This window comes from Typopeltis vanoorti, chromosome 9 (genome assembly GCF_054136105.1).
Source record: "Typopeltis vanoorti isolate ZY-2024b chromosome 9, IOZ_Tvanoo_1.0, whole genome shotgun sequence".
Taxonomy (NCBI): domain Eukaryota; kingdom Metazoa; phylum Arthropoda; class Arachnida; order Uropygi; family Thelyphonidae; genus Typopeltis; species Typopeltis vanoorti.
Window position 1 is genome coordinate 54193310 of NC_143557.1, and position 26904 is coordinate 54220213.

Genomic DNA, 26904 nt, shown 5'->3' on the forward strand with positions numbered 1-26904 from the left:
TAGAACCTCTCCAACATTGATCCTATAACACCCCCTCACTAACTTGTAGGTCTATCACATCTCTACTCTTCCTCCTGTCCACCAGACTCTACAAATTGCATCTTCCCAATTTTTCCTCATATTCGACATTCCAGAGGTTAGAAACTACCTTAGTCAGTCACCTCTGGACCCTTTCCAACATCTTTTCGTCCTTCTGAAAACCAGGTGACCAAATATGGACGCAATGGGACAATATTTGGCCTAATCAAAGCCTTATACAATGGAACAAGAATCTCCCTACTTCTAGAAGTCAGTGTACTCCACATCATTCCCAGAAGCCTTTGTGTTGTCTTCACTATTTTGGCAATGTGGCCCCTAAATTTCAGATCCTTATCCACTATCACCACCAGATCTCTTATTTACTCTACCTCCAACAACAACCCTCAATAAGCATGAATTCTGTATCCCATCTTTGTTTCCCAAATTTTAAAACTTTACATTTTAGAACATTGAACTTGCATCCCATTTCCATACCCATTCACTCAATTTATTCAAATTTTCTTGAAAGGCCACAACATCTTCTCTACTCTTCATGTTCGTCCAACTTTTTATCATTTGCGAAAAACTGAATATCTCCATCTAAATCTTCACCAATATCATTAATATACAAGTTAAACAGTATTGGCCCTAAAATAGACCCCTGAGGCACACCACTAGTGACTTTCCTTTTCCTGGATATCGCTCCCCCATACACAATATCAGATAACCAGTCTCCAATCCCATGCACTAATATAATATCCAACCCTATCCGCTGTAGTTTGACTATCAACTTAACATGCGGTAATCTATCAAAAGCCTTTGCGAAATTGAAGTATATTACTGTGTATCCTTCTTCTCTGTCTAAGAAAGCAGTCACCTTATTGTAATAATTAAGTAGATTACTAAAAATATGACCTCCCTTTAGCAAATCAATGCTGTCCATCAAAGATAATACCATTGTTGTCAAACCAATTCTGGATCCTAGTGGCACAACCTTGTCCTCCTTCCACTCCTTAGGAACTTGACCCAGTGCAAGACTCGTATTAAAAAAATATGTCAAGGAAGACGTCAACTTCCTGGCACATTCCTTCAGAATACATGGTGATATATTATCACCATGTATCACCATGGTGATATATTATCAAGTCCTTCTAGTTGAGCAAACTAGATATATTATCTAGTTTGCTCAACTAGAATCTGTGGGACTTGATTAATTTCTAGTTTGTTCAACTCTCCATACACCTCTTGATCACTTACAGTCAGTCTCACCACCCTATAATCAAGTGCTCTCAATCTCACCATGAAGTCACATTCACAAGACTCAAAGACCTTTATGAACTGCTCATGAAGTATCTCCACCACATCTTCTGCAACAGCTGTCTTAATACCATTTTCTCCAATCAATTCATCTTTCCATAATCATTCTTTCTTTTGCTGGCTACATCGAAAGTACTCTTTAGGATTCTTTTTGGCTTCATTAGTTAACCGCTGTTCATACCTCAATTTTGCTACCCTTACCAACCAAGTCATTCACCTTGCCTGGTCTTTGTAATCCTCATGAAATTGGTTATTTTGGTTATTTCCACTTCACTTATGCTGCCTCCATAATGTCCTTTTTCTCTGTATCTCATGTTTAATCTCTTTATTCATCCATTTCACACCTACCTTATTTAACCTTCTCACCCTTGGAATATATTAAACATTGCATCTACTAGATAGTTCTTGAAAATCCCCCAAGCTGCATTGATCTCTTTTCCAGCTACTCCTCATTCCATGCTACACCTGCAAGCTGTCTCCTAAGCTCTTCATAATCACCCGCCCCCCCTTGTAGTTCTACATATACCCTTTTCTCACAGAGGTTCTCTCACTGCTGGCAACCACCCAGATAATGACCTCATGGTCACTCTCACCAATTGGTGGGTGATTTGACACCGCATTTATAATTACATCCTCTGATGAGATGACCAAATTCAAGACCCTTAATCTTCATGTACCCTCTGTTAAATACTATCTGACGTAATTATCCCTCAAAAACTGAAGAAACTCAGTTTCTTTACTTCCATTTGTATCTCATCATTCCAGTTTATATTGCCATATTAAAATCACCCATAATGATCATTCTTTTCTTATTTGCTTGGCTAATTTGATTATACATTTCATTGTCACTACCATCCACATTACCTGGTCTATAACAACATCCGCCCAAGTATTTCATTTCATTTACCTCTATCTCACATCCTACTGCCTCAAAACCACTGGCACTATTTCTCTCTTGCATCTCTACTTTGTATGGAAATAACTCTTTCTCTATCATCAATAGCACTACCCCCCCCTCCATATTTACCTCTTCTATCCTCACAAAACTCATACTCTTTCATCTCTATTCCTGTCAGGATGTCATCCTCATCTAACCATGTCTCACTTATTCCAACAATTTTTGGGTGAACAGACTCAGTAAAACCATTTCATCTGCCTTGTTTCTTACAATTCTAGCATTTGTAAACAAACAGAACAGCTCATTCCTGAATCTACAGCTAGTTCCACTGACACAACTCATTCGATGTGATCTGTCCATGCTCAACTGGGGCGATTTCTCTTTCTGTTTATTCATTTTAAAATCCCCCTTCAAGTCCAACTGTTTCCTCTTGATCTCAGGTCATCCCATTCCTTTCTACACATGCATTCACATTCTCTTGGAGTATCCACCTTTCTCACGCTGTGTACCCCTGTCCACTCTAATCTCCCTGTTCCTTTTGCACACCCATTCTCTATGCTCATGCCACTCACTTTCTCATTCATAACCACCTCTTCAATCTCTCCTATGTTACTCTTCCAATCTTACACATCACTTCCCACTTGATCTGATTCATTCTCTGTACTCATTTCTCTACCTTCCAGCAGCAGTCTCTCCAAGAGACTCACACCATAAACCACTCAAATGCAGTTCACTTCATCCTTCAAAGTCATTTCACACATTAATAAACTGTACTCCTTTCTCCTCACACATTTCAGCTAACATATAATTCATAATCCTTGCTCTCCACCTCATCTCACTGATACAGGTAAATAGCTATTGGAAGAGTTATACTGGAGGAAGCAGGGGAGACAAGCAATCTGGGGTTGATGATTGATAGAAACCTAAAATTTAGGGGACATATTGCAAAGGTGGTGAAGGTAACACAGAGGATTGCTGCAATAATGAGAAGGACACTGACCTGCAGAGATAAAACAGTTATCATATCGTTGTATAAACTCTGATCAAAACACACTTAGACTATTGTTCTCAGATTTGGTCCCCAAGATTTAAAGGGGATAAATTAACTGTGGAAAAGATAGAAAGGCAGATAACAAAGATGGTTTCAGGACTGTACAATGTTAGTTATGAGGATCGACTGAGGGAATATGGACTGCAGCGTTTGGTGGATAGAAGAAGGAGAGATGACATGATTGAGACTTTTAAACTGTTGAAAGGTGGTTACAGGGTTGACACTGGGGAGTTCTTTCGCTTGGTTGAACAGCAGAAAGGAGCGATGACAATGGGTCATCCCTGGAAGTTACGAAAGGAAACTGTGAGCAAGAGGATGAGGAGTGGTTTCTTTGTATGGTGGGTGGTTGAACCATGGAATGCATTGCCTGATGGAGTGGTGAGAGTGAGAACGGTCAATGAGTTTAAGGAGTGGTAGGATAGACTTTGTATTTCTCAAGGGGGGGGGACCTCCCCTCGATGAGTCTTGATAGACTTTGTTTCTTTGGAAGAAACTCCAACGATGAGTCTTTTGACTCCATGGAGGCCTGAATAATAATAATAATAGGTAATAAATGAATAACAGCCAAATTGGCCATATTCTGGTGAAAAACCTGCTATTTCCATGTTAGCCAACTCACCTTCACATGAAAAAAATCATGAATGTTACATCCCAGATTCAAACCCAGGTTTTTCCATCCAAAAGACATCATCTGTATCTATACTGACTGTGCTACAGAGACTCTATAATATCTTACTGTATACCAGGAAAGTTGTATCACATTCTGTGAAAATCAGATTTTTTTGTAAAAAATGAAAAAAATATTAAAGGAATTACAACTTACCTCTCCTTTTGGAATGGCAAAACTGACGTCATCAACTGCAAAATTTTCTCCAGCCATATTTCTAAAGACCTACAGACAAAAAAAAAGTTCACTATCAGTTTAGAGGAGAAATGATCATATTAGCCTGAAAGAAAACAAGAAAATGAGCCGTAATCCCTGTGTGCAAGTTGTGCCTGCAAGTCCTTTATATCTATTAAATGCTCTTGTTCCATAAATTGTCACATTCTAACAGGAAAGACAGAATAAAGAATTAGAATGTTTTTTTGCCATTAAAAAAAATCCTCAAAAAACTGCAAACATTTCCATAAATACAGATACAACCAGAAAAATCGAACAAAACTCCATGCAAAAAAAAAAAAAAAAAGCTTCCACACAGACCTGATCAACATTAGTGCACTAAAACCAGCATGAATGACATGATCTACCACTTACAGATGTTACCCATCACTGTATCGCAACTGTCATCCTCTGCATCTGCAGCATACTAAACTTTTCACAATGCATCCTGCATGATTCCTTCTACAAGAAGGGTTGAATGCACTTTAATTAGGTCTGATATCCCATACTGCAAGTTTTGGAATTATTATTTTTTATTTATTTACCTCTTTCAACTTTTAATGTTTATTTTGTTATATTTTTATTTATTAATTTACTTAAATCTGGAAACACTCAAGACCACACACTGGAAAATTTTCTAGCCATCTGAGGTCTCCAAAAAGAAGGTCCCACACTGGTGACAAAATTCATCTATGACCTAAAGCTACACAGTGATACTACTAGGCTTTGTAAAGGCTTCTGATAAGATACTGCATGCAACCTTAATAGGTAAATTAAAGCAAATGGGGATGAGTATGAAGCTGGTGAATGGTTAAGAGGCTGTCAAATTGAGAGATGATCAAATGGATGAGTAGAATCCAGGAAAAAGAGGAGAATTAGCATTGGGATCTGTACTGAAGCCAATACTATTTAATTTGCATACAGGAAATTTTGTGATGTATGATAGGATATCATCTATTCCAGCTTCCTTTCCACATTTTAGGCTTTTGATAGTTTTTTACTATATCAAGTGTTGAGATAGGAATATTACCATTAATAATTATGCCCTTTTCTCCAAACATTTCCATGCCTGGGATTCCTTTCCTACCCTACTGTTTATATCTCCAACATTTGATACCTCTTATGTCTAACTTTTTCTGTTTTTGTTATATCTGCTGCTTTCTTTAATGACTCAGAAAAATTCCACCACTTCTTTCTTAGGAGAACTTTCTGTTGAAACAAAGGCACAAATAAGTTTCATTGTCAAATTCCCAATATCAAAATTTGCTTACATAAATCTAATTGAAACTGCTTAATATTCAAGAAGGTTATCATCATGCATGGTGGCAAATGCTTTTGCAACTCCCTTTCATTTCCTTAATCACTTTCGCCTGAATATAAAATTTTTTATGGAAAGCATTTTACCTGGGGTGTATTATACATTAAAGATACCAAGAAATTATATATTTGGATTTAATCCTTTTCCCAAGTAGGCAAAACAAAGTGTTGCATGTGAAATATATTCATGTCTGAGCACTTGTTTGTGAGCAAGTGCATTGTCCTGATGAAAGATGATTTTTTTCTTCTGCAAACTGGGCCTTTTCTCACAAATTTTTTCATCTAGTCTGGTTAAAAGATTGGAATAATATTCTCCGGTTATTGTTTTATCATTTTCAAAATCATTAATAAACAAAACTTTTAGCATCCCAAAACACCGATGCCATGACCTTTCCTGCTGATGGAACCGACTTTGTCTTCTTTGGCGCTGAACAGCCGGCTTCTGTTTACTGTTTTGTAGCTGTTTGGATTCTGGTGTGTAATGGTAAATTCAAATTCCATCCATAGTAATAAATCGATGCTCAAAATCAGTTTTATTCTTGTTAAAACCCTCCAAGCACTGTTCAGAGATTTTCATGCGAGTGCGTTTTTGATCTGCTGCGAGCAAACATGGCACTCATCTTGCTCAAAGCTTTTTCATTTACAATTCTTCATGCAAAATATATCCCGCACGTTCTTTTTAATGTCTATAATCTCAGCAATTTCACGCACTTTGACTTGCCGGTCATCCAATACCATATTGCGCACTTCATTGATGAAGTGCGCAATATGGTATTTCTGCTGTTATTACACTTTTTGGACGTACGTCACGTGGATCATCTTCAGTCCATTTCTTGATTGTTGAAAACAAAGGAGAAGAGTGTTCATAAACTTTTATGAACTTCAAATGAATTTCTTTTGGCGTTAAACTTTCTTGTACAAAGAATTTTATAACCGCACAATACTTAATTTTATCCATTTTTTATTATTATTATTATTTCGGGCGACTCCAGGAGTCCTTAGACTCATCGAGGGAGGCCCTAAACATCATGTCCACACAACTATGCGATTACATTCTCACAGTATCTATCATACCTTGTCTTGAACTCGTTCACCATCATAGCACCCACAACAGACTCTGGCAGCTTATTCCACTCATTTACCACTCTAAAAGTAAAGAACCCAGCTCTAACACCCCTACACTTCAAAGGATACAGACAACACTTTTGCTTCAGACAGCTGTATAAAACAAACTACTTGATAGAATGACTTGCAATTTCACATGGATGCTTATGACAGATGTACCAACTTAGAAAAAAAATCTTGCTGATCATGTTGCCATCTATGGTCGAGGCCGAGAACTTTTCAGACTACCATCATATGTATCCCATAAAGCAAAGCAAAGCACACCCTCTTTTCGGGCATGTATAATGCAATACATAATGGGAAGGGCCACTACTCAGACCGGTTTCAATTATAATAAATCAATAATGAAGGTCTCATATTTTATATGAGACCTTCATTGAGGTCTCATATAAAAAACTTTCTACATCTTTCTCTCATCCAGCGATTTTATTAATAAGGTCAAGCACCTATTGTCGACTTGTATATGAGATATGGCTTCTGCATTATTTCAACCTTGGTATTCCCGTTGGGTCTGACTACCACTCATGAGACCTCAATAAAGGTTGAAACCAGTGTGGGTAGTGGCCATTCCCATTATGCATTGCATTATACACTCCCAAAAAGGGGTGTGCTTTGCATTATGGTATACATGCTAAGGCAAGTGATATGAAGTCATTAGCCTCTATATACAAGTAGCTCAGATGTGAAATATATTTCACGTGCAAAACTTTGTTTTGCTTACTTGGGAAAAGGACTAAAACCAAGTATAAAATTTCTTGGTATCTTTAATGTATAATATTTTATATTTATTATTTAGCAGGATCTCATATGCTTTATTCTTCTTTGTCTAAGTAATAGCAATTATGTCCATGTGGAGTTATGTCCAATTATATCACTAATGCTTCTGCCAGTCCGACTTCTTTTCTTTTGATACTTTTTATGTTGATTGTGTCTTCAATTCTTCTGACATTGAGTTTGTTCCAGTAGCTGCCTTCTCATTGTTTACTCTGGTTCCTAGACAAAAACAGCAAGGCCTTTGCTGGGTGATGCCCAACCAGCATGAAATTTCTTCATGATGCAAGTATTTGGTTTCTGGTTTAATCCAGTGCAGAATACAATTTAGTTCTAAATTTCCAGCTCATTCACTTTCATTCAGTACACAGTGGATATGTACTAATGAGACACACCATATGATGGTGAGGATTGGACATTAGATCAGAAGCCCTAGTTGGTTTTTTGCATTCTCAAAAGTTATGTGGAGGACTCCTTAAGTGACCCTTTGAGCAAATTGTTGATTATATAATGCTAACTACGGGGTGGTATCAAAAAGTTTCGAGACTAGCTCTGTTTACAAGAAATAACTTTATTTATCTACATTTACACACTATCACCTTCAAAATAATCCCCTTGCATAGCAATACAGCGCTCCCAGCGTTCCTGCCACTTCTGGAATGTGTCCTGGAAGTCTTCTTTTCGAAGCATGTCAAGCACCTTCTGCGATTCACGCTGGATCTCTGTAATGGTGTCAAAACGGCGACCTTTGAGCTGGATCTTCATCTTCGGGAAGAGGGCGAAGTCTGCAGGAGCCAAATCTGGCAAGCAGGGTGGGTGCGGAAGTGAGATCATGTTGTTTACGGTGAGAAATTCACGTGTGAGGAGAGCTCGGTGACAGGGTGCATTGTCATTGTGAAGCATTCAGTTTTTCGCGCACCACAGATCCGGTCGCTTTTGCTGAATGTCTTTTGCCTTCCTCAGACACCTTAAAACCTGGCAGTAGAACTCGTTATTGACGGTCTGGACCCTCGGGATGAATTCTTGATGCACAATGTCGCGAATGTCGAAAAAGACGATGAGCATGCACTTGGTTGAGCTGCGGACCTGCCTCGCCTTTTTCGGTCATGGAGATGATGGGCTCTTCCACTATGAAGACTGTTGCTTTGTCTCAGGGTTGTACCCGTACACCCAAGTTTCATCACTAGTAATGATCCTCGACATGAAGGACGGGTCATCCACGGGATGCTGATGGAGTTCTTGGCAGACTTCAATGCAGTGTTCCTTCTGCTCCTGGGTCAGCAGCCTGTGGACGCACTTGGCAGCAACATGGCGCATGTTCAAATCACATGTGAGGATTGCCTGGACTGTTCCGTTTGACACACGAACAATGGCAGCAATGTTGTGGAGTGTTCTCCAACGATCCTCATGCATCAGTTGCCGAATGATTTCGACATTTTCGGGGGTTGAGCTCGTTGAAGGTCTTCCTGATCACTCTTGAAGGGGGCGTGCCACTCAAAACACCTCGAACGACTCATTGCAGCATCGCCGTAAACTTGCCGAATCATGTCAAATGTCTCTGTGGCAGATTTGCCCAGTTTCACGTAGAATTTCACGTTCGCTCTTTGTTCTAACTTGCTGTCCATGATGAAATTGCAGACGTGGTAATGCACGTGGTGAGAATAGCACCAGTTGCACAGCTCTCAATGTACACAGAACGATATCTTTTGGCACACCGACTTATGAAGGTCAGTGCTCCCTGTGACTGTGCGTGCAGGCCATCTGTTGGCATGTTACAAAACTAGTCTCAAAACTTATTGATACCACCTCATATAGCTGATATATCTCTTGATTAATTTACATGAAATAATGAAAACATTTTGAATAAATATTATCAAAATATTATTTTTTTCAGTATCGGTTTCCAAATGGAAAGTGGGTATAAAAGTTATTAAAATAGCAATCTAGAAGTTGATCTTACCTTTGTGAGATTCAAAATTCGTAGCACATCATGTTTACTAGAATCACTTTGTGCCCTTTTTCTTTCTTCACTTACATCAAAGTCTTCAGGTTCTTTATCAATATCTCTGGTATATTTTCTTCTGATGGGAAAAAAGCAGGCATTATAACATTTTATGTTAACTCAAATATAAATATAACTTTCTATATTTCACATGATTAACTTAGACATCTTAAGATTCACAATATAAAAGCAGAGAGCTCTAATTCTTATATTCCTTACACTTATTATTATTTCTCAGGTCTCTATGGAGTCAAAAGATTCACTGCCAGAAACCAATCTAATCACTATTCACACAATACCTGTCATACCATTCCATGAACTTGTTATTGGCAAAGCACTCACAACCAGCTCTCAAAGGTGTCCTAACACCCTTGTTAACCACATTCCTATACAATTTCCAGGAGTGAATCATCTTGTTCACCCTTACACCTTGTTCTCTTCATTCTGTCATGTATCAAAAAGGTGTCTTCAGTGTCAATCCTATAAAACCCCTTTAGTAGCGTATATTATTATTATTATGATTACACCCTCCAAGGAGAGCCATCAGACTCACCATGCGAGGTTCATTCAACTGACAACATATTATTGAACTGAATGTTAAAATCCTTAACACTTCCTGCATTAACAACATGCTCTGGAAACGGATTCCATTCATTCACAATTTTCCAATTAAAAAATCTACACTTCACACTCCCTCTTCACCACACTCTTACATAACTTCCAGTGATGGCCTCTAGTTCCTCCCCTCTGACCTTCTACCCTTTTTATTATCCCCTCCCCACCATGGATTAATCCAATAAAATTCCCTAACTTAAACATCTATCATATCACCTCTTTCCCTCCTATCCACCAAATTCTGCAATTCACATTTCTTCATCTCTCTCTCTCGCTCGCTCCATAGCCCTCATACTGTCTCTTGATTAATTTACATGAAACTTACATGGTCTGACCAGTGCTTTATACAGTGGCACAACCACCTCCTTATCCCTACATGATATTATACTTCTTATCATAGCGCCACTACAATGTACAGTCTTTGCAACACCTGCAATATGCCTTCTAAAATTCAGTCTACTATCAACCATCACTCCCAAATCTTGAGTCTCTTCCAGTGCTTGCAGGACAGTTCCATCAATATACTATATAGCCTTATATTTCTGCACTACAAAATGCAACATGTTGCACTTATTAATATTAAAACTACCACCCCCACTCTTTGTCCAAGTCAAAAGTAAATTCAAATCTTGCTGAAGGGTATTAATTTTCATCAGCAGTGCAATTTATAATTCTCCCCATCATTGCAGTTATACATTATCATGTGTCAGATTCTGCCTTACAAATTTCCATGAACTGTCAGCATTTTTTCTGCTCAGCTCATCCGCCTAACATGTTGATGCTAGTTGACTACAGAGCTTTCCATAATTACCAACTTCATAATTCCACACGAGTCCTTTTTTTCACAGTAACATTTTCTTGTTTCACCACTTCCCAAACAAGTACCTCATAATGACACTCAACAAACTGACGGCATTGTTTATATCTCATTAACAACCACATATTGTGAAGTTATCACCAAATCCAAAATACTGAAGCTTCTAGTTGCTTCAGTCACATGGCTCTTAGGATATTTATCCCTCAGCAATTCAACAAATTTCTGAGGGATAAATATCTTGTTCTTGTTCCCGTACACTATCTCCTCCTTCCATTCTATATTCATGTAATTCAAGTTTTCCATCAAGATCACCTTCTTTTTACATGCCCAACAAATTTTGCCTAAACATTTCATGATGTTTAGGCAAATCTGGTCCTGAGAATTCTCCACATTCCCTGGCCTATAACAGCATCCTATCAGATATATTAGCCTGTTAATTTCAACTTCACACCACAGAGATTAAATCTGTGCATGCACTATGAACTCACACACTCTGTGAACAAAATTCCTCTGCAATCATTAATAGCATTTTACCCTCCTCATTTTATCTTCCTATCCTTCTGGAAAACTGCATGTCCTGTTTCTATTCTCAACATTACATCATCCTCAGACAACCACGTGTCACTTATATCAATTATCTTCGGGCATACTGACTTCATCAATGCAGTTAACTCAGCTCTGTTATTTCAAATATTCCTTATTTTGTATATAAACATAACAATCCTTGTCTCTTTGAGGCCATTCTACCAGCTAACATTTTCTATTTTGGCTGCTATACTACACCTCAATCATCACTCAGATCCCTCCTTTCCTGATCCTGATTGCCATCCCTACCTATTTCATCCTCACCTTGCTTTGATGCAGTCACATCTTCAACCTTATATTCATTTTCTCCTATTGTACAGTCCATTTGGCAGTGCTATTCTGCTTCACAAGTACCCTTTGACTGTCAGCTTCATTAACTTCTTGATTTTGTGCTTTCTTAGAAAAACAATGTACCATCATTCTATATTTTGGCTTGAAATGTGGAAAGGCAGCAGGAGTAAATGATATTCGACCAGAAATGCTGAAGTATGGTGGTATAAGAGTCTTACAGTGGCTGCACTGCATAGTTGGTAGGTACAAACAATGTACCATCATTCTATATTTTGGCTTGAAATGTGGAAAGGCAGCAGGAGTAGATGATATTTGACCAGAAATGCTGAAGTATGGTGGTATAAGAGTCTTACAGTGGCTGCACTGCATAGTTCAGAAAGCATGGACAGAGGGACGAATTCCCGATGATTGGAGTAGAGCTCTCATAGTACCCATACATAAAAAGGGAAATAGAACTGCATGTGAGAATTACAGAGGTATTTCCCTTCTGAGTGTTCCTGGCAAGATCTATGCAAGTATACTTGAGAAACGGTTGAGAAGAATTGTGGAAGAAAAGCTTGGTGAAGAACAAGTTGGATTCAGGCCAAATAGAGGCTGTCAGGATCAGATCTTCACTTTACGACAAATAGTCGAGAAAGCATGGGAATATAACAAAGATCTGTATTTAAGTTTTGTCAATTTGGAAAAGGCATATGACAAGGTGCCAAGAGAGAAGCTATTCAATACGCTGCAGTTATATGGTGTCAATGGGGCATTATATCAAGCAATACTTAGTCTTTATTTGAGTTGTAAGTCAGCAGTTAGAATTGAAGGAAGTACAGGAAGATGGTTTAATGTTATATCTGGTGTGAGACAAGAGTGTACATTATCCCCTCTGTTATTCATTATCTATATGGATCACATTATGAAGGAAAGTGGTATTAAACCTGATATCAAAATTGGAGATGTTAATGTCAGCTCTTTGCTTTATGCGGATGATGTTATACTTCTAAATAAATCTGCTACAAGTCTGCAAGATTCTCTGACTAAATTGAATAGCTGTTGTAATAGATATGGTATGAAGGTCAGCAATAAAAAGACAAAGACAATGAAAATAGGCAGAATCATTGAAAATGTCAACTGTGTTGTGAATGGAGAACCTGTGGAACAAGTAAAACATTTCAGCTACTTAGGCACAATTTTTAGTGAAGATGGTAAATTAAATATAGAAATAGACAACAGAATCAGCAAAGCTGGTATGATGGGAAGTCAATTGAATAAATTCATATGGAATAAGAGAGAAATTAGTCGGAACACTAAATTAGCTGTATACAAGACAGTGTTCAAACCAGTTTTAACTTATGGATCTGAGAGCTGGGTCAGAAGTAAAACACTTGACCAAAGACTAGAGACCGCAGATATGAGAGTCCTGAGAAAGATTAGAGGCGTGAACAGATGGCATCAATGGCAATATCATATTAAAAATGAGGTTATTAGGAAAGAACTTGACATTGTCAGCATCCAGGAATGCATTAGCAGAGCTAATCTCAGGTGGTATGGTCACTTAAATAGAATGGGAGAGGAAAGATTAGCAAAACAAGTGTTCTCTGCCAGGTTGGCAGGAAAACGACCCAGAGGAAGACCAAGATGTAGGTGGATTGATACGGTACAAAGTGCCTTAGACGATAGAAATATAAGATCTGATAATGTTGGAGTCTTGACAAGTAACAGACTGACTTTGAGGAAAATTGTAGATAGGAAGTTAGTAATGATGTAATTTTTTCATGTAGTACTGTCATATCCTGTACACCCCTTGAGGGTACATGGCAGGAATTTTATGATGATGATGATGATAGAAAAACAATACCTCTCTAAATGCCCAATACTGAATTCATTCAAATGCAATCCATCTACTTTAAACTATTCCAACTTTCCTTTAAATTCACTCCACAGATTCACAAATCGTACCTCCTTTTGTTATATCTGGGCAGCATGCTAACAACTTTTCCAACAACACTATTATCCTTTACCTCCTGCAATAACTTCCTCGAGTCTCTATCAATATTCCATTTTTTCACATGGTCATTTGTGCCTACTGCCAACACTAATTCTCATGCCTACTCTTTCCTTCTCTGCAAAGCATTAGTTATTTGCTTCAATGTGCCTCCAGGAAGGCATGTTTTGTGTACTTTATTAGTCATCACAACTCTAATGATCGAGTCTTCATACAATGATATACAATTATCCTTTGACTCTTTTTTGTAATATTTCTAAGAAACTGAAGGTAAAATAAAATAAAAGATGCCAAGAAATTATATTCTTGGTTGATCATTTATCTGAGTGTAAATAAAGTATCTTCATGACTATGCTACTTGTATATATAAGCTAATGACTTCACATGGATTGCCTTAGTATTCTATATTGAGCACACATTCTTTTGGGTGTGTCTAATGCTAAACATTATAGGAAGGGCTACTACTCCTACTTGATTGGTTGCAACTGGTTGACCCTAAAGGATGACTACTAAACTTATCACTCCAGGAAAGGAAATTCAGCTATGACTCCACTTAGTGACAGGTAAAAACCCACTACCAAGCAGAGCCTCTCTACTCCCAAGGAAGCAAGCAAACCCCAAAACAAACATTTTTAAAATGCCATCAGTGGGAACCAGACAACCAGACAACCCAGAAGTGTTACCAAGGTTGAAGTAATGCAGAAGTCATTGGGCTCCCACAGATGAGACTTTAATGACGGTCAGAACTGTTCAGGTAGTTGCCCTTCCCATAATGCTTAGCATTATTGGGATACTAAGGCAATTAATGTGAAGTCATTAGTCTGTATATACAAGTAGCTTAGTTGTGAAGATACTTTACGTGCAAACTTTATTTGCTAACACTTGGATAAAAGACATACCAAGAATATGATTTCTTGGCATTTTAAATTTAATTTATAACCAAGTGAAAAAACTTTCTGATGGTAAAATGCAGTAGTGCATGGAAAAATGCTCAAGACTATGTTTAAAGAAAGAAGCATCAGATTGCATATCTAGGGTGAGGAGTATAAATCAGGTGGAAATTATATGAATGGATGAGTAGCATCCTAAAAAAAAAAAAAAGAAAGAAAATTGTGGAGAAAATATAAAGATAAAGGTGATCAAGCAAGTTCATGAGCACTACAAACAAAGGCAAGAAGGGTGATTAGCATGATAATGGAGACAAAATCAGTTTATGAGAGAAAAGGTTGGCTGAGCAAGCCCAAGAAAATTCCAAAGAGTTCTCATGTGCTATCCAGTAAGAAAAAAAAAGAGTATGGTAGGACAATCTTAATGGATGCTAATTATAGGGAGGTAGCAAAAGTAAAAGAATAACTGAATGACAACTTTGTGAGGGTGTATCATTCAGGAGATACTGCAATGACAAATGTGACACCAACTGATGTGAGTAGATGTTGATTTCATTTTCAGAGACAGACCAGTAACTATGGCTATAATTCATTAAGTCCATGTTTAAAAATGTAAAGACTAACAATGTATGGTTACAATTTCTTCTTACTATTATTTTTCTAAAATTTTTTCTACTTCTTATAAAAGCAGCCACACAGTTGGTAGACTCATCATGGCAGGCCCTCGCAACTAGTAATATGTCGATTTTATTGAATGTTCAACTTATTTATGCTCCTAGCATTGGAAACATATTTACAGAATATGCTCCGTTCACCTACTCTCCATGTAAAATATCTACTCCTCACACTCCCCTTCACAACAGCTTTACACAAATCCAGGGATGACTTCTCATTCTTCCCCCCCCTCTCTTACTTTTCACCCTTTTTATAATCCTGCTGTATTAATCTAGTAAACTCCTGTTAAATGACTCTATCATGTCATATCATATCATCTTTACCTCCCATCCAACAAACTCTGCAATTTACATTCCCCTCAACAAGTGTGTAAATAACATTACAGAGTTCTGATATTGCCTTGGTCATTTGTCTGTAGATCTTCTAATGTTTCTGAATGACAACGAAAACTAGATGACCAAACTTAAGCAAAACAGTCCATGCATAGATTGACAATGCTCTGTACACCAGCACAATCACATTCTTATCCATACCTGTTGATGCACTCCTTATCGTAGCAGCAGTGCACACAGTGCAGGTGTTGCAGTCTTTGCAACACCTGCACTGTGCTCTCTCTAAACTTCAGTCCACTGTCAAACCATCAGTCCCAGATCTCAAATACTGTTTGTTTCCTGAAGCATATTTCTATCAATACAGCACACAGTCTTTTATATCTCTGCACTCCCAAATGCAGCACCTTGCATTTATTGCATTAATAATAATAATAATATTATTATTATTATTATTCCTGACACCTCTAAGGAGTCTGAAGACTCATTGCGGGAGAACACCTACAACTGTCTCAACCACTACACCGAACCTCTACTACCAATCACCTACATCAACTGCCCACAACCACCACAGCTAGTAATTTTTGTCTGTTAATTCTGTGTGTTCTGAAGGGCCGATTTGTCTGTATGCGGGATGAAAAACCCGAGTTTCCAGGAGAAAAAAACCCTGCTACCTCCGTATGAGATTGGCTAACTCACGTTCGATTGAAATTGTCCAAATAAAGATTCCTCCTGCCGCGACAAGAATCGAACTTAGGCCTATTCCAATTGAAAGGCGCAATGTACCGTCGTTCTTCCAATTGCACTACGGAGGCGCTTAATTAAAATATATAAAATAAAAATATAAAATATTAAAACTATAACTCCGTTCATTTGCCCAAGCTAAAAATATATCAACTCTTTCTGAAGGAAATTAACACATCATCAATGCTCCTCATTATTCTCCTCAACTTTGCATCATCAGGAAACAGATAAAGATCTTCATATTTAAGAGTGCAAAGTAAGTAAATATAAAAATGTATTTGTGTAAAACTTTTTTGTATAAGCTTATGTCAATCAGATCACCATAAATTACATTAAATATCCATAAATTGATAAAAATAAATTTATCAAATTACATTTAGGTGGTGGTGATTATTTAAATATACAGTTTATATATATAGGTAACTTTAAATAAAATTATATAAATGAGTATATTATAAACATTTAAAACATGAAATATACTCAATAAATCTAATAAAACCAGCATGATCATATAAGACTTGCTAAGAGTGTTAAAATAATGAGGGCACTCATGACAAATAGGGGCAGTATATTAAAAGATGATAAATGTATAAAAATAATCCCCAGTATTCACACAGTCATATCACCCCTCGATAGGAAGATTGTGTGTGTGTGTGTGATGATTATGAACACTGTGTAGCAATCCAAAAATACTTCCTCTTCATGCACATTGGACTGCCACAGTTTAATTTCAGATTTTATCTGATATAGTTTGTTATCATCATCATCATCATATTCCTGATATGTACCTTGGGGGGGGGAGGTCTACAAGAAAATTATGATTGTAATACATGAAAAAGCTACACCATTACTAACTTCTGATCAACAATTTTCCTCCAATTAATCTGTTATCTGTCTAGACTTAAACATTATCAACCCTCATATTTCTGTCAGGTATGACAGGCACTTAGCCATCTGTAATAAGTTTTCAGACACCATGGTGATGCTTGTTTGTAATAATAATAATATGTCAGCTTGTATTATATCCATTTTATATTCATAGTTTTCTGCCAATATCTAAACCTTGCAGTTGCAGTCCAAGTCTTTTTTTTATCAAAGGGTTTTGATAGCTTGTTGCATGATAAGTTGATAGTCAAACTAGAGCAGATGTGGTTGAATATTAGACTAGTGCAATGGATTGGAGATTAGTTATCTGATAAGTATCAGCAAGTTGTATATGGGAGAGCAATATCCAGGAAGAGGAAAGTCATTAGTGGTGTGCCTCAGAGGGCGGTTGCTGTTTAACCTGTATGTTAATAATATTGGTGAGGATTTGGATGGGGATATTCAGTTGTTTGCAGATGATGCCAAAGTTGGGATGAACTATGAAGAGTAGAGCAGATGTTGTGGCCTTCAATAAGACTTGAGTAGATTGAGTGAATGGGCATGAGAGTGGGTATGCCAGTTTGATGTTGCAAAATGTAAGGTTTTAAATTTTGGGAAACAAAGATGGGATGTAGAATTTATGCCTGGTTGGGATATGTTGTTGGAAGTGAAGAAAATAAGAGATCTTGGGGGTGATGGCGGATAGGGATCTAAAATTTAGAGGATACATTGCCAAAATTGTGAAGACAACACAAAGAATTCTGGGAATGATGTGGAGAACATTAACTTGTAGAAGTAAGGAGATTCTTGTTGCTTTGTAAAACTACTGTGTACAGATTTGGTCACCTGGTTTTCTAAAGGACAAAGAGATTAAAGATACCAAGAAATTCTATACTTGGTTTAATCCTTTATTCAAGTATAAGCAAACAAAGTTTGCACCTGAAATATCTTCAGGACTGGGCAACTTGTGGCAAAGGTGGTATCATTTCACATCACTTGCCTTAGTATCCCATAATCAAAGCACATCTCCTTGCAGACATGTATAATGCTATGCATTATGGGAAGGGTCACTATCCAGACCAGTTTCAACCTTCATTGAGGTCTAATCAGTGGGAGCCAGACCCAGATCTAGATGAGTCGTTGACTACTCCAATCCTCCCCCCCCCTTCATCACCATCCTTATACATGGAATTCTTTGAAACCTTGGCACTAAATTCAGACCCCCCCCCTGCCTTAACTATCATGTGGAGACACATGATAATCAATCTCCTGGAGAGAGAAGATATCTGACAGGACAGTTACAAGGCAACTGGATGAGTCCCCCATGTGTTCAGTCTATCAGAAGCCCATATACATATACAGGCAGATACATGCTACTTCACATCACTGTCCTGTCCAAAAAAATTCTGAAATATTTAAAACTCAAGCTTCCAAGGCAGTATGAATTTCACCCTCAGGACAGGCAATGTATTTAGAACAAAAGCCATACTTTAACTTTTTCAATGGAATGGTTACAACAAAAAAACTCTCACTAAACTTTATAAAAGAGGACAACCCCCTCTCCCTCCAACTTGACTATATATATACATCATATCCTTTACCTTGTATCCAAGGTACAACATATAGACTGGGCTCACTCTTGAAACAACACAAAATCAGAACAGTTTACAAACCTCTGGACAAAGTCTCCAATTTCATCAGAAAAATTAAGAACCACCTGGTTCCTCTCTCCTGGTGGTTCTACAGTATCCCTCTGTCAATGTTGACAAACAGGATGGAATACTACTACCAAAAGAAGAGAACATAAAAATATATTTGTTATGGACAGCCAAAACGTGGACTAGTCGAACATGCCTTGGATGAAGACCAATTCATCAGGTGAAAAAAAGGAAAGATACTACATAGATCCTAGTTTAAATAACAGAGATTGAATTTAGGAGGGGTGGTGCAACAAAACCCTTTGAACTCTTTTTTTTTTTTTGGTGCTTTGTATGTAAATGTCCTTGTTCTGGGAGGCATTGTAATTCTAGCCTCGATTAAGTGTTTATCTTAAAAATTCCTTTGATAATGCTAGCTTGGGCTAGCAAAACAACAGATTGTAGTTTCATTCCAGTGTCTATGTACGTTATTCCAGAAATTATTATTATTATTATCATCATCCAAAGACCCCCATCAGGTTGTAAATACTTAATTTACTTATTTCATTTCTGTGTCTATGTACGTTATTCCAGAAATTATTATTATTATTATCATCATCCCAAGACCACATGGAGTCAAAGCCTCATCTAGGGGATCCTTTTGTCATACACACAGCTCATCATATCATGCCTTAAACACACTCAAATTCTCTGCAGACACCACACTCTCAGACAAGGCATTCCAATCATTCACAACTCTGCATGCAAAAAACCTGCTTCTCATTCCCCTGCTCATACCCTCCTTATACAGCTTCCAGGGATGTTCTCTGGTTCTCTCCTGATCTCCCACTGTTTGATGTAAAACCTTTCCAACACTGACCCTATAACAACTTCTTATTAACTCATAGTTTTCTATCATATCACCCCTCTTCCTCCTATCCATTAGACTCTGTAAATTGCATCTTCTCAACCTTTTCTCATATTCAACATTCCAGATATCAGAAACTACCTTAGTAAGTCATCTCCTGGACCCTTTCCAACATCTTTTCATCCTTTTGAAAACCAGGTGACCAAATCTGTGCACAGAATTCCATGTGTGGCCTAATCAAAGCCTTATACATTGCAAGAAGAATCTCCTTACTTTTACAAGTCAGTGTTCTCCGCATCATTCCCAGAATTCTTTGTGTTGTCCTCACAATTTTGGCAATGTGTCCCCTAAATTTCAGATCCTTATCCACTATTACCCCAAGATCCCTTATTTCCAACAATATATCCCCAACAAGCATAAATTCTACAATCCCATCTTTGTTTCCCAAATTTTAAAACCTTATATTTTGAAACATTGAACTCACATCCCCATTTCTGTGCCCATTCACTCAATTTATTCAAGTTTTCTTGTAAGGCTGCAACATCTTGTCTACTCTTCATAGTTCGTCCCAACTTTGCATCATCTGCAAACAACTGAATATTCCCATCCAAATCTTCACCAACATCATCACATAAAGATAAACAGCAATGGCCCTAAAACAGACCACTGAGGAACACCACTAGTGACTTTCCTTTTCTGGGATATTGCTCTCCCATACACAACTTGCTGATACCTATTAGACAGCCAGTCTCCGATCCAATGCACTAATCTAATATCCAACAACATCTGCTCTAATTTGACTATCAACTTATCATGCGGTTATCTATCAAAAGCCTTTGCAAAATCTAAGTATACTACTGTGTATCCCTCTCCTCTGTCCACGGAAGCAGTCACCTTATTGTAATAAGTAAGTAGATTACTAAAGTATGATCTCCCCTTAGCAAATCCATGCTGTCCATGAAAGATAATACCATTGTTGTCAACCCACTTCTGGATCCTAGTTCTCACACACTTCTCCAACAACTTAACCACAACACTTGACACATAGATAGGCCTATAAATTGATGCCTGAGTTCTATTATCTTCCTTATGAAGCGACACAATCTTGCCCTCCTTCCACTCCTTTGGAACTCAACTCACTGCAAGACTCATATTAAAAAAAATGTCAGGGCAGATGTCAACTCCCTGGCACATTCCTTCAGAATACATTTTGATATATTATCACATCCCACAGTCTTATTAACGTCAAGTTTGCTCAATTCCCCATACACCTCTTGCTCACTTATAGTCAGTCTCTTCTGCTCTCAATCTCAATCTCTCATCAACTGCTCTCAATCTCTCCATGATGTCACATTCATAGAAGAAATTTTCCATTATGATAGTTATGATGTAGCCATACCAGTAAGCTTTATAAAGTGGAAGTATAACTTCCTTATCCATAAACAGTAATGCCTTCTTCAATATTATAGTAATTCCTTTTGTCCACCACAATAAAGGATCTGTGAGCTTATTTCCAATCCCTAGTTACCTCTAGATTCCCAGCATCATCAACTTTACATAATAAATTCCCGCATGTGAATTATATATATATATAGTCTCCAGCGTATAGTAACGAGAATATGAAGCACCTGTGGCAAGTGTCTAACTTGAGCCCCCCACAACCCAAAAATGACAAAAAGTTTGAAATATTTAAATGTAACAAGTTAAATTTTACTAAATACAATATGCTAAATACTTATTATTAACCCCATCAAAATGAGTTGCAATGTGTTGCAGAATTTGTGTGTGTAAAGCGGAGTATTTTTTGCCGAAATTTAAAAATACAATATAAAATAGCGGACTTTTATATCTATTTATATAATTTTATTTTTTGCATTTTTTATGTTTTGTGCCACAAACCTAGTTGTGCCCATGGCGGGCGCCTCTTTCTCTGCACCCTCATTACGGCACTGTCTCCAGTTTCCTGAATCCAAAATACATAATCTTGCATTTTGGACTGGCAACACTGAATTGATATCTTTATCATCTGCTCATAGCATCAGTCTATTTAATTATTATCTGAAGGGAATCCATATCAGAAGCATTCTTTATTACTCATTAGTAAGTTTAATGGAATGAATGCAGCACAGAGGAACATTAAAATACAAGTTTATTAGATCCTGTAATTTGTGTCTGTCACAGAGACATCATCAGGGATACAATCTGAAAATTGTAAAGCACACAGACAAAAAAAAAGCACTCAAAACAATAAGTAGAAGAAAATTAGAATAAAAACCTAAAGTTTTATGAAGGGCACCCTCTATAGGTGTTGTTGGCTAGCTTTAGATGTTGATTAGGAAGCCTAAGAATTAAAGTTTTTCAAATTTTGAGTAGTTTAATACAACCATATTTATTAAGATTAGGGTGGTTTAACAAATCTGCTGCTGATTCTCAGAAAAGTCTTTAAAGTTTATATTTTTTGTGGTGAATCACAGCAGTTTTTTTTTTTTTTTTCATTTCATTCTGTGCAAGGTATTCAAATCCAAAGCATGGTCACCTAGATCAGACTGGCCATAGTTATGGCAGTGGATCTATTTCTTTTGCTTTTCTAGGCAGATGCTGGAGATTTACCGGTTTGACCATACTAAGATAATTTGCAAGAATAACGAACCTTGTAAACACCTGGAGTGGTTGCTTAGAAGAGTAGATAAGGTCAACCAGCTTCAGATGAGGTTTGAAAGCAGTACAAATATTATATATATATATATATATATATATATTGACATTTTGGCTATTTTTTCTAAGATATCCAGGAGAGAGTCATGAATTCTTTCTTGTCGATCCAATTTCTTTATGGAAAATTTTGAAAATCACACCCTTGATACTGCCATTCTCAAATCTTCTATCTGGCTAAGATATATTGATAATGTATTCTCTGTTTGGCCATATGGCTCAGATTCCTTTTTTCAATAGACATCATGCCAGAATCCAGTGCATCATAGAAAAATAAAATAATAATAATAATAGCCTGCCTTTTCTAGATACTATAATTACCCATCTTCTCAATGGCACCCTTTCTTTCTCAGTTTACAGAAAATTCACTCACAGAGGTAAGTACATAAACTTTCAACCTCTCAACAGTAGTGTTATTGAAACCATTGTCAACAGCAGCTCCAACTTCTGTTCCATCCAGGCTTCCCTTTCAGCTGAACTTTCCTTTATTCATCAGACTTTCCAGTCCAATGGTTATGATGCTTAAAAGATTGACAAACTGTTTTTTTCTCCTTTCTCTTCACCCCCTCAACAAACAGATTACAGTAATGCTATAAGGGGTAAAAAAGGAGGGGGAGTGCTGTTGATGATAGAGAAAGAGTTATGTCCTTATAAAGTAGAGATGCAAGAGGGAAATAGTGCCAGTGGTTTTAAGGCAGTAGGTGTGAGATACAAGTGAATGGAATCAAATACTTGGTTGGATGTTGTTATAGACTAGGTAATGTGGATGGTGGTGATAATGAACTGTATAATCAAATTAGTCAAGCAAATAAGAAAAGGTGATCATAATGGGCAATTTTAATTATGACAATATAGACTGGAATGATGAGATAGCAACTGGAAGTAAGGAAAATGAGTTTTTGAGGGATAACTACCTCAGACAGTATGTAACAGAGGGCACACGAGGATTGAGGGTCTTGAATTTGGTCATCTCATCAGAGAATGTAATTATAAATAAGGTGTCAAATATTCACCAATTGGTGAGTGACCATGAGGTGATTACATGGGTGGCTGTCAGCAGTGGTGAGGACCTCTGTGAGAAAAGGGTATATGTGGAACTACAGGGGGGGGGGTGATTATGAAGAGCTCAGGAAACAGCTTGCTGGTGTAGCATGGAATGAGGAGTTAGCTGGAAAAGAGATCAGTGCAGCTTGGGGGATTTTCAAAAACTATCTAGTAGATGCAATGTTTAAATGTATTTAGACATTGCATCTACTGCAATGGTCAGAAGGTTAAATAAGGTAGGTGTGAAATGGATGAATACAGAGATCAAGCATACGATACAGAGAAAAAGGGCATTGTGGAGGCAGCATAAGAGAAGTAAAAATAACCTATTCCATGAGGACTACAAAGACCAGGCAAGGAGAGTGACTTGGTTGGTGAGGGCAGCTAAAGAGAAGTATGAAGAGCGGTTAGCTAATGAAGCCAAAAAGAATCCTAAGGAGTTCTTTCAATATGTAGCCAGCAAAAGAAAGAATGATTATGGAAGATGACACTGATAGGAGAAAATGGTATAAAGACAGCTGTTGCAGAATGTGTGGTGGAGATACTTAATGAGCAATTCATAAAGGTCTGTCAATCTTGTGAATGTGACTTCATGGAGAGATTGAGAGCAGTAGACGATGGGGAGGAAAGACTGACTGTAAGTGGGCAAGAGGTGTTTGGGAAGTTGAGTAAACTAGATGTTAATAAGACTGTGGGACTTGATCATATATCGCCACATATTCTGAAGGAATTGCCAGGGAGTTGACACCTGTCTGGACATATTTTTTTAATACGAGTCTTGCACTCAGGCAAGTCCCTAAGGAGTGGAAGGATCGCAAGATTGTGCCACTTCATAAAGGAGGTGAGCAAACTCAAGGGCTATCTGTGTGTCAGGTGTTGTGGTTAAGTTGTTGGAGAAGCTTGTGAGAACTAGGATCCAGAGTTGGGTTGACAATAATGGTATTATCTTTGATGGACAGCATGGATTTGCTAAAGGGAGGTCATGTTTTAGTAATCTACTTACTTATTACAATAAAGTGACTACTTCCTTGGACAGAGGAGAGGGATACACAGTAATATACTTGGATTTTGCAAAGGCTTTTGATAGAGTACCTCATGATAAATTGATAGTCAGACTAGATGGAGTTGGATATTAGATTAGTGCATTGGATTGGTGACTGGCTATCTGATAGGTATCAACAAGTTGTGTATGGGGGAGCAATATCCAGGAAAAGGAAAGTCACTAGTGGAGTGCCTCAGGGGTCTGTTTTTGGGCCATTACTGTTTAACTTGTATATTAACGATACAGGTGAAGATTTGGATGGAGATATTCAGTTGTTTGCTGATGATGCAAAGTTAGGATGAACTATGAAGAGCAGTGAAGATGTTGCGGCCTTACAAGAAGACTTGAATAAATTGAGTGATTGGGCACGGAAATGGGGATGTGAGATCAATATTGCAAAATGTGAGGTTTTAAAATTTGGAAAAAAAGATGGGATGCAGAATTTATGCTTGGTGAGGATATATTGTTGGAGGTGGAAGAAATAAGAGATCTGGGGGTGATAGTGGATAAGAATCTGCAATTTAGGGGACACATAGCCAAAATTGTGAAGACAACACAAAGGCTTCTGGAAATGATGCGGAGGACATTGACGTGCAGAAGTAGAGAGAGATTCTTGTTCCATTATATAAAGCTTTGATTAGGCCACACATGGACTATTGTGCCCAGATTTGGTCACCTGGTTTTCAGAAGAATGAAGAGATGTTGGAAAGGATCCAAAGGCAATTCACTAAGGTAGTTTCTGACCTCTGGAATGTCGAGTATGAGGAAAGATTGAGAAGATGCAACTTGCAGAGTCTGGTGGACAGGAGGAAGAAGGGAGATATAATAGAGACCTACAAGTTATTAAGGGGTTGTTATAGGATCAATGGTGGAGAAGTTCTACAGAAAATAGTGGGAGATCGGGAGAGAACCAGAGGTCATCCCTGGAAACTGTATTTTTTTATTATTATTATTATTACGGGCAACTCCAGGGAGTCATTAGACTCATCGAGGGAGGCCCCAAATCATATTCATCACAACTATTCGACATTCATACAGTATCTATCATACCTCGCCTTAAACTCATTCACTGTCACAGCATCCACCACAGACTCAGGGAGCGCATTCCACTCATTCACTACTCTAAAAGTAAAGAACCCAGCTCTAACACCTTTACTAACCACACTTTTGCCCAGTTTCCATGGATGTCCCCTAGTCCTCCCACAACCAGCCCTGTTCTCAAAAATATCTTCTGAATTAATTTTATAGAAACCCTTCAGTAATTTGAATGTCTCAATCATATCTCCCCTCCTCTGCCTATCAACCAATTTTTGCAACCCACAAATCCTCAACCTGTTCTCATACGGTTCATTCCACAGACCTGCTATCATCTTGGTCACTCGCCTCTGGATCCTCTCCACCTCCTCCCCATCAAGAAGAAACCTAGGTGACCAAATCTGAGCACAGTAGTCGAGATGAGGTCTTATCAAGGCTCGATACAGAGGAACAATAACCTGCTTGTCTCTGCTTGTCAACGTATTCTTCAGCAACCAAGTGATTTGATGAGCTGATTTGGCCACTTTTGCAATGTGTCCCCTAAATTTCAATTCCTTATCCACCAACACTCCTAAATCTCGTGCCTCATCAATTTCCTGGAGCACGGTTCCACCAATGCAGTAAACTGCCTCCCATCTTTTCACCCCAAAATGCATAACCTTACATTTTGCCACATTAAATTGACATCCATTCTCCCTAGCCCAGACCTCCAATCTATCCAAATCATCCTGCAAAATTTTGACGTCATCTGCATTCACTATTGCCCTACCCAACTTCGCATCATCAGCAAACAAATGAACTGTTCCTCTCAGATCCTTTCCTATATCATTTATGAACAAATTAAACAGCAGTGGTCCAAGAACAGATCCTTGTGGTACACCACTAGTCACAGGCCGTCTTGTGGACTCTACTCCTGAGTAAACCACTCTCTGATATCTCTCCGTCAACCACCCTCCTATCCATCTCACCAACCCTATGTCCATTCCCATATGCTGCAATTTACTGATTAGAATTCCATGTGGTATCCTGTCAAAGGCCTTAGCAAGGTCCAGCAGAATCACTGTAAACCCATTACCCTTATCCAGTTCAGCCGTCACTGTGTTATAATACGTGAGCAAATTACTGAGGCATGACCTACCCTTCACAAAACCATGCTGTCCCCGATACAGTATCCCATTTTCTTCTATCCAATCTTGTATTTTCCTCTTGACTATTTTCTCTAAGACCTTGATAATGATTCCTGTTATGCTGATTGGCCGGTAATTTTCAACAGCAGCCTTGGAACCACCTTTGTGCAGTGGAACTATTTTCCCCTCTTTCCACCCCCTTGGGACTGACCCAGTCCTGAGGCTCAAATTAAACATAATGGTCAAGGGCACTGACAATT

At 37.9% G+C, this 26904-nt stretch overlaps 1 protein-coding gene across 1 annotated transcript in view; it reads right to left on the reverse strand.

Annotated features, from left to right (window-relative positions):
* The window catches only part of LOC150103053 (phospholipid-transporting ATPase ABCA1-like), an 859669-nt gene that overhangs the window by 156967 nt on the left and 675798 nt on the right, over positions 1–26904 (reverse strand). Inside the window, exons 32-33 of the mRNA XM_090398068.1 lie at positions 9338–9458; positions 4108–4176 (exon numbers count right to left, since the gene is read on the reverse strand). Of these exons, the coding sequence (XP_090254194.1) occupies positions 4108–4176; positions 9338–9458 (190 nt within the window). The remainder of the gene's footprint in view (positions 1–4107; positions 4177–9337; positions 9459–26904) is intronic.